At 40.3% G+C, this 9632-nt stretch overlaps 1 protein-coding gene across 16 annotated transcripts in view; it reads left to right on the top strand.

Moving 5' to 3' along the window:
• Positions 1-361: 361 nt before the first annotated feature.
• PICALM (phosphatidylinositol binding clathrin assembly protein) overlaps positions 362-9632 on the top strand; it is a 105053-nt gene continuing 95782 nt past the window's right edge. For 5 of the 16 annotated variants that reach the window (XM_055581552.1, XM_055581551.1, XM_055581550.1 and 2 more), the window contains exon 1: positions 364-584. In XM_055581552.1, the coding sequence (XP_055437527.1) occupies positions 455-584 (130 nt within the window). In that variant the 5' untranslated portion in view covers positions 364-454. Of the gene's footprint in view, positions 585-9632 lie in introns of all 16 variants that reach the window. The other 11 variants (XM_055581542.1, XM_055581541.1, XM_055581540.1 and 8 more) reach the window with 5 other exon arrangements.

Here is a 9632-nt window from a genome sequence, read left to right as displayed (position 1 = left end):
CGAAGAGGACGGAGAAGGGAGAAAGGGGGCGGGAAGAGGAGGAGGACGAGGAGGAGGAGGAGGAGGGGCGGCGCCCGCGTCACGTGACCCGGGGCAGCCCGGAAAGCTCCGAGGAGGAGCCTGGCGCCGCCATTTTCCTGCAGCCGCCTGTGCCTCTCGCCCTGCCGGGCTCCAGCTGACCAGGGGAGGGCTGGGCTGAAACTGAGGCGGGGGCCGGCGGAGTAGACGACGCCGCGCCTGACCCCGCGGCGGACCGGAGCCGGCTCTTTCCGGTCCGGGTGGCGGCGCGCGGCCCTGAGCCCCGCCCCGGGCCGGCAGGCGGAGGAGGAGGGGGGCCGGTGCGGGGTTAAGGGGGTGCGGCGGGGGCGGGGGGCGGCGGGGGACCCTCCGGCGCTTGGGGGTGTCAGTTCCCCGCCGGCTGTTGAGCGGGAGGGCTGGCGGAGGAGCCGCAGAGATGTCCGGCCAGAGCCTGACGGACCGGATCACCGCCGCCCAGCACAGTGTCACCGGCTCCGCCGTGTCCAAGACAGTATGCAAGGCCACGACCCACGAGATCATGGGGCCCAAGAAGAAGCACCTGGACTGTGAGTGACGGCCCCCGCGCGTCTCACGCTGCCTCTTCCCTCAGCTGCGGTCTCCTCGGGGCCCGGCGGGTCCTGGGTTCCCCTCCCGGAGCCGTGTTCTTTCTCTCTTTCTCGCCTCCATCACACCTGCCCTCACGGCTTCCGTTCCCGGTCTGAACCGTCCCTGACGAGCCCGTCGCCCCCCGGGGCCCCGGGGCCCCGCCGCAGCCGGCCGGCCGCCCGCCCCCCACCTCGCCCCTCGCCCCCCGGCCGCCTCCGGTCCTGGCGCAGCCCTCTGTCCTCTGTCCTCTCTCCGCACCCAGCCGCCCGCTCCCCGGCGTCTCCCCGCCGCCGGCTCCCGGCCTCAGCGCCCCATTGTTCCCGCAGCAGCCTCCTCGGGGTTTCCGTGAGCGCCCGGACCCCCCCGTTTCTCCGCAGCCCCCGAGGGCTACCTCCCCCCGAAGGGACAGTCCCCACTTTTTGCTCCGCCAGCCTCTCCCGTCCCTTCCCTCCCCCCCCGCTTTCTCATCCACCTTTCCTCCTCCTCTCGGGTTACCTTTCTTCGCCTCCGTAGCTTTTCTTAAGTTCCCTTCGTCTCATTGTAAATATTATAACTCAGTCCCCGACTTTTCCCCCCCGCCCCCTTCCTCTGGACTATTTTTCTTTTTAGGATCGTGAAAGTAAAGGGATTCCGTTGGTGTGGGGACAGCATTGTGGGAAATTCGGGATTTTTAATCACCCCTGGTGGAATTTAGCCATTGTGTTTTCTTGCTTCGGACTGGAATAAGTTGTGAATGTCAGGCGCAAACCGCCCCCCCCCCCCCTTTTTTTTTTTGGTCTGATGGGGATACAGAAAAATGTTTGCTGATTTCGGTGTCAGTTCTAGTAGAGCTGTTAAACCTGGCGGTTTCAGTTTAAACGCTTTAGTGAAGCGTAGACTATTGGAATTCAAAGTGGATTAGTAATCAAACCCACAAATAACATACGTCTTTTAAAAAACTGGTGAAAAGTATTTGGTGATGCTTGAGTTTGGACTCCGTTCTATTTTATGCTGGTTGTCTTTTGGGACACTAGCTTTTCTTACACGGCATAACATTACACCATTCACTGACAAATACAGTTACTCGAGATAACTCCTCCCAACTTTTTCCAAACCTGGAAGCCACCTGTAATATCCTTTTTTATTCCGCTCCTTTACCTCAAGGTACAAAGATCAGTGGATTACTCAATCTTTGACACGGTGGAGCTTTGACCTGAAACTTTAAGGGAAACATGGGCGAAAAAGCATAGTTAAGAAATAAGTTCCTTTTTTTTTTAATGGCTCTTGGACACAGAAGCCTGACTGACTTTTATCCTCGATGAAAGTTACTTTGCTTTACTATTTGAAGCAAGAGTGAGCATGTCCTGAGAGAGAATTCACTGACGGGAGTCCTGTTTTGATTTCTCGCTTGGACTTTGGCCCTAAGGTTTGCGCTTTTATAAAAAAAAAAAAAAGCACAAAATGTGAATTCTTCCAAGACGCTTTGCTCGTGAAGTACTATTAGAACAAGTTATTGCTACAGACAAACTCATTATTCATTGTGACTTGTTCCTTCCTTGTGGAAAAGTTTAAAAAAACATTATTACTGCTCGGTGGTTCTTTCTGATGTGCGGTTCTTGTAGGTTGCTTGTTAAACCATCAATCCTAGACTGTTTTAAGGAATTCAGAATGTTATTTGGTGACACTTTCGTAAACGGAAAATTCTTTAAAATGCATTATGAAGCCGTAAGTGCTTTTTTGATTATCTGATATTTGGAATAGACATTTTTACTGTTCACTTCTCTTCAAATAACTACTTGGATTTCTCTATTCAATCTATGGTTGCCCTAACAATTCTTTTGTGAGGTTGGTTTCTGTTGCTTTTCAGTGTTAAAGAAACTACTTGTGACTTTGTGAACTGTTACCCTCGTCTCTCATTTCAAAATGATAAATTATAACAAGAATAGATACTGGTTTTAAAAGTCCTTGTAAAGATTTTTGTCTTATTTCAAATGTTGCAGTTCTAATACATTGTGGAAAAGGTCAGAAAATAGGCTAGGTAAGTTTAGGAGAGTGAGACTTGCTTGTGGTTTTATGACTGTTAAATGTTAGCCTTTTCTCTTATAATGGAAGCTACTGCAGAATCGATCTGGGATTACATTTGGTATGGGTAATTTCACATTTGTAGTTCTTTTTCTCTGCCACCGCTGTGTTTATACATTCCTCCTTGTTTAGAACTTGAATATTGCTGATAATGTTTGATTTTTTTTTTAATCTGTGTAGATAAGGTGCCACTACTCTTATTTCTTTCAAATGAAGTTTTAAAAATACACTAATATTGTCTTCCCTATATTGTTTGAAACACAACCAGTTCCATTAATAAAATACACTTAACTAAAGTCTGACCAATGAGTGGCTTTTCTAAACACCCTCTTGCCTTACACACTTTAACATAGTTTGAGGAAATTCAAAAGGCTTTCACAAACACTTTTGGGTTTTGACATCATGGACTTTTTTCCCCCCCAAACTTTAAACTTTTTATTTCATATTGGAGTATAGCCGATTAACATATGTAATTAAAAATTATGGTAGTTTCAGGTGAACAGTGAAGGGACTCAGCCATATGACACCATGGACCTTTAGGGCTTTAATGCAGATACAATTTTTCCTCTTTTAGGAATTTTTCTAGTGAAGGCTTAGTTCTGTTGTTGCACCTTTTAATATCCTGAGAAACTGTTGCCTAATTAGTTGAGCCTAATGAAAATGGTTTCATTTTTTAAATGTTAGTAGTTAATAAAAATATGCTTAGGACTGGTTTTTTTTTTCCTCTAAGCCTTTAGAGTGTGGAGGTGGTTTCTGTGCACCTTTCCAAGGTCTGTCCATATTAGGAAATGATTATTGTAATCCATGAATTATGGCCTAATGCATACTGCATTGTATATATGTTTAAGAAAGAGCTTTTGCTTTGCTTATAGAGGTCAATAGATAATAATGTTAACTAGTGTCCACAGTGGGAAAAGAGTTGTCAAACCTCTGAAACACATTTTTAAAAATAAACATGATTTGCATTTAATTCCAGGCCTCTAATGTCCATAATCAAGGTAGGAGAATAGCAGCCCTTGTACCTGAAGGACTTCTGTTTGCCAGGCACTTATTAACCATTATCTAATTTAATCCTCTTTTATAGCTATGGGATAGGCAAGTCATAGGCATAGAAGCTTGTCTCTTACTCCATTTAAAGAGATGGATGTAGAATGCTGAACACATTGATGATTGAAGTACACAGAACAGTTTTATAATTTCTTAAAAACATTCTTATCCGATTTCACAGCCTTCACTCTGCTTTTGACAAGAACACTTTTCTTTTTTCTATACTAGTTTTCTTTCCTTGGGCATTTATGTTGTGACATGTTTCACTGAAATGAAATACTGTGTTAACAGATCTAATGTCTTCACTTTTATATCCATGTTTTTCGCGGTTAATTTCAAGAGGCATTTCATCCTAGCCACCATCTGCCTTCCATTTTGCACAACAAAATCAAAATCACATTCTTATTAAGTATTCATTGTAAGCATATCTCTAAGGTAGATACAGTGTGGGTATTTGTGTGTTGTGTACTGGATTTAGACTCAGCCTAATTTTAATTGTGAAATTTGTGCATACTTTTAAAGTAAGAATTTGTGAATGCTTTGAATTTATAGAAGGTGTAATTTGTATTTGGGTTAGTGGTTTTTATAACATTGAAAATACATATAAAATATTGACATGCAGCTGAAATAATGGTCTTTTAAAGCAAATTATTGATTTTTAATATCTTAATGATAGTCAGTGGGTACTTAGTTTTTGTATTATCAAGAAGATGTCTGGTAACTGGAATCTGATCTGCAAGAAAGTACATGCGAAGAAGGTAGTAAGTGGAAGATCTGCCCTTGATGGCTCTTGTTTAGAAATAAGGAAGCTGAGGCTTTCCAAATGGACAGTTATTTTGTATTTGTGTTTGGGCTTACTGTTCTTTCTCATAAGAATTACCATAAGAATTGTGGTTTATATTTTCATTTTCATTATGTGACTTATTCTGTCCCTTATTCCTTTAATAGTTCTGAAATACAAAAAATGGTGATTGAGTCATCAAAGTGGTAATAGTAAGATTTGACTACTTCTGTCAATGCAGGAGGTGTACAGTAGAACTCTACAAATATAAGTTTTTTCCTCCTTGATATATTTAGTTATATTTCTGGATAGTATGTATTTTAAAAGAGAAACCCAGAAATGAATCTGATCTCTAGCCATTTCAGTACCTGCCTTATTTGTAATTAGCAAATTAATTGTAAAATATCTTTGTAAAATAATTAGGCATCACTGGTGGACTTGTTATTTCAAGAAATAATGTTTAGATTTTATTCATCTATTTTTTATTCGTGTACCAGTGCTTTTTATGTTTGTATATTTTGTGTATCTGAATAGTTTTTAAGATGTCTTAGAATTTAATTTTGACTCATTTGATTATCTCTCCTTTGATTTGTAGAGTACTTGTATTTAATTATATGTTTTATTTTTTTAGCTTTTGAAAGCTCTTCTACTTAATCCTTTAGTTTTTTGGCTGTGCTGAAGGCTTGTGAGATCTTAGTTTCTCAACCAGGGATTGAACCTGTACCTCCTACAGTGGAAGCATGGAGTCCTTACCACTGGATAGCCAGAGAATTCCCTAGATGTTTTAAAAATACATTAATTGTTTAATACAATTTATTTGAAATAGTCAGAATTGCTTTAATTTAAATAAAATAGTTTATTTTGACTCTGGTTATCATTTAGAATACTTAATGTGAAAGTTCACCTTCGTAATACATGGAAATCTCTTTTGTTCTGTGTTTTTTTTTTTTTTTCATTCAGTGTCAAAGTGCCTAGTTTCATGATTTCACCCTTAAAATCAAAGAAGTAAGAAAAATAAAGATGTCTTGGCCAGAGGTTACAGCCCTACCAAGGAGAAGTAGGGTTAGATTTTCAAAGTAAAGTCTTACTATTTGCTCTTCCTGTTCTTTTGGTGGCTGAAGTGGCATTTCCGTTACTTTGTGTTCTGTCTCAGTATGTTTGTTCCCTGTTGAATGGCTTTATATATTTCTCTAGAGAATTGAAGTTTTGGATTTAACCTTTTAGAATTTCGTATATTCATTGTGTGTGTGTGTGTGTGTGTGTGTGTGTGTGTGTGTATATATATATAGTTCTTTTCATGGAGAATTGTTTGTGGGCAGTTAGAATTTACTAATGATATTCCTTGAAAAGGGTATTTTGATGACCCTAAACCTTTGTGTTAAAAATTACTTTCAGAATTGTAGTTTGCGAGATTATAAGAATACCAAGGAGTTTTGAAGTTACATTAGAATATAGTAGCAGTACTCATAGCTAGGCATGTGCTTTGTGCTTATGCCTGGATTGTGTTTATTTAACAAATGTTTATTTGTGCGTACTTTGTGCTGGGCATGCACATTACTGAACACTTTGTATTTATTAACTTGTTTATTCCTTTCAACAATTTTGTGAGAGAGGTTTGTATTATTATTACCATTTTGCTGAAGAGGGAACTAAGGTATTGAGTTTAGTAATTTGCCCAAGGTTGCATAGAACTGGGATTTGAACCCAGGTGGTCTGGCATCAGGTCTGGGTTTCACCTTAGTGCGACTTTTTATGTAATGCTTTTCTATTCCAGGAAATGGATAAGCCATGTTTATTTACTCAAGGCATTGTTTTTCTTTTTCCTGGCCATGCATGTGGGATCTTAAGTTTCCCAACCAGGGATCAAACCCATGTCCCCTAATGTGGAATCACAGAGTCTTAACCACTGGACTGCAAGGGAAGTCCCTTGCAGTGTTTTTTGCAGTGTGGTCCTCTGCCTCCTGGGAGTCCCCAAGACCTTTTCAGCATATTTGTGAGGTCAAAACTGTATACATATGCTGAGACATTGTTTAGCTTTCCCATTTTCATTCTTCCACTATTGCACAGTGGAGTTTCCCAGAGGCTATGTGATATTGCAACAAGTTGAATGTAGTAGCAGATAGAAGAATCTGTTTTTTATTAAGCCAGATAGTAAAGAGTTTTGGAAAAATTATGAAACAGTGCTGCTGTTCTAAATTTTGGTTTTGGAAAATAGTTATTTTTTATGAAAAATGTTAACATGAGTTCTATTATTTTAAAATGAATTAATCTTTAAAAATTTCTGAGTTTTAAATTCTAACCCTCAGTAAATATCAGAGAAAAACCACATAAAAGCTCTTTGGAGTCCTTAATTTTTAAGATTGTAAATGTTCTGAGACTGAAAAAAAAATGCAACTTAAAGGAAGAGTGTATGTTAAGATAGGAGGAAAAGAAACTGAGAAGCTAGATTTAAGTGGTCCTTGGAATTCTCAGAGTAATTTTGCATTTGATTTGATGGGTAACAGTGACCCAGTCATTGTTAAGACTGAGCAAGAGATGTGACATAATCCTTTGATTATGTCATCCTGTTGAGTAGAGTGGAAAGAATGTGATGTGTGACTTTCAAAGGAGACTGCACTGGGGCAAAGAGTTTCTAATAGTAATAATGTAATTTTTCCTAAAAGGCATTGATAAAGTCCGTCTTTAGTTGACACTCTCGATCCTCTTTTTCCTCACTTTTTGGTTTTGTTGTATTTTGTTTTAAATATAGCTAAGCTGTTTATTTTTCAGCTAAGCAGGTTGGGTACCAGTTGTGCCAAAGTAAGTTCTTGACTCCCAAACTGTTAGCTATCCTTTGCAGATACCATTCCTAGGACACAAAATATCTTTGCGCTCTGTGTCAAAACAGATCCATCCTTCCTCTTTAACCTTCTTTAAACTAACTTGCTTTTGTTAAAGTTCATGTTTTAAATCACCTCTTTCATAAGGACACTACTGAACAACTCCCCCTGGTTATTCTGATTCTCTGTATATTTTGGGTTCATGCGTATTTTAATTGTGAATAGAAACTGTTCTTTTTTGTACTGTTGTATATCTCTTCTCACAGTACCTAATCAGTGGTGCTTTGGGTACTCATTAAATACTGAATGCACGCTGAATGCACGTCATCTCCTGTAACATCTCAGGCTATTGAATGAACCACTTATGGACATAGTAGCATCGAGATCTATTCCAGTAGATATTTTAACAATGTTTTTTTGGGCATTATCTTAGTTCCAGTGAATGATAATCACTTGGTTACAAAATTATATATAAAGTCGTTCAGTAGCATTGATAAAAAACATATCAAATTGCTGTATTTCATGGGACCCATGAGGAATTGAGGTTTAGTTTTGTTTCAATATTTTGTGATTTTCCCAAAGTGGTGGTATAGTAAAGAAAAAAATTTCATGGTTACAGCTACTCAGTTTGAAAGCTCTTTTAAAATGCATGACTTTGAGGATGTGGTCTTAAAAGAAGAAATTAATTTTAAGAATTATATTTGAAATATGTATCAGAGTTGCTTCCTTGTACAGCTCCAGGAGGTGCTGATCACATTATAATCTGTGGAGGCTGCTTCCTGTATATAACTGTACCACAACTTCACTTTAGATATAGGAAAGGTTGCAGTACACCTTAAATAGATAATGTCAGAATGCGAAAGAGATGACTGCTTTAGAATGGAGGTTGGAGTGGTAATAGTGATGGCCGTAATAGTAGGACCACTAAATCTAGATCGTCAGTCGGTTGGTTCCAGGGGCTGGTACGAATTGCTGAAAGTCTTCTCTGAATGCTTGGAATTCCAGGAGTGATTTCTGAAACGGTGCTGGTATTTATAGTCATAAACTTGGTACTTGAAAGCTTGCTAGGGGCCCTGATTTACTCAAGGGAAATTTTTTCCAGGTAGTGATTGAAGTACTTTCCAAATTTCTATCCTCACTTAAAGAGAGCAGGTGTACCTTACAAGTGATTTCATAGGGTCTACTTAGTTGCTGTATTTTAACGTATGGTGGTGGTTTAGTCGCTCAGTCCTATCCGACTCTTTCGTAACCCCATGGACTGTAGCCCTCCAGGCTCCTCTGTCCGTGGGATTTTCCAGGCAAGAATACTAGTGTGGGCTGCCATTCCCTTCTCCATAGCATCTTCCCAACCCAGGGATTGAACCTGAATCTCCTACATTGGTAGGAGGATTCTTTACTACTGAGCCACCAGGGAAGCCCCATTTTAATGTATTGGTTCATCCAACAAGTTCAACCTACCCAATACATTTTTCTGCTAATTATAGGTCTTTATAGGTCTCCTATGTGATTTATAAGCTCTAAGAAAAAGCGTCATGGTGTGTATGTGTGTATTAAGATTTTTATGTGCTGGTAATAGAGTTGGACTGTGAAGAAAGCTGAGTGCCGAAGAATTGATGCTTTTGAACTGTGATGTTGGAGAAGACTCTTGAGAGTCCCTTGGACTGCAAGGAGATCCAACCAGTCTATTCTAAAGATCAGTCCTGGGTGTTCATTGGAAGGACTGATGCTGAAGCTGAAACTCCAATGCTTTGGCCACCTCATGCGAAGAGTTGACTCATTGGAAAAGACTGATGCTGGGAGGGATTGGGGGCAGGAGGAGAAGGGGACGACAGAGAATGAGATGGCTGGATAGCACATCGCTTACTCGATGGACATGAGTTTGGGTGAACTCTGGGAGTTGGTGATGGACAGGCCTGGCGTGCTGCGATTCATGGGGTTGCAAAGAGTCGGACACAACTGAGCGACTGAACTGAACTGAACTGAATAGAGTTCGTTATCTTGTGAAAGCTTGAGAAATACAGAAGTAACATTTTAAATACATCTCCTATGCAGAAACCTTACTTTAGTTCATGTATATACCAAAAGTAATTACAGTGATATTCACTCTGGAAAGGGTTTGCAGACCTTTTTGTTGTATTTGAAACAATTCTTTACAGAAATTTGATTTCATGCACGGTATTGAACAATTTGAGATTTTGTCATTTAAGTCATACAGAGCTATTGTGAAAAGGGGGATTGTGAGGCAAAGGGATTCTTTTACGCAAAATTTTTGGGAAGTACTTTACCTCACGGCATGTGGT

Source organism: Bubalus kerabau, chromosome 5, assembly GCF_029407905.1.
Source record: "Bubalus kerabau isolate K-KA32 ecotype Philippines breed swamp buffalo chromosome 5, PCC_UOA_SB_1v2, whole genome shotgun sequence".
In the NCBI taxonomy this organism is placed as follows: Eukaryota; Metazoa; Chordata; class Mammalia; order Artiodactyla; family Bovidae; genus Bubalus; species Bubalus kerabau.
Note: the sequence above shows the minus strand (reverse complement) of the source record. Positions and strands in the feature narration are given on the sequence as shown.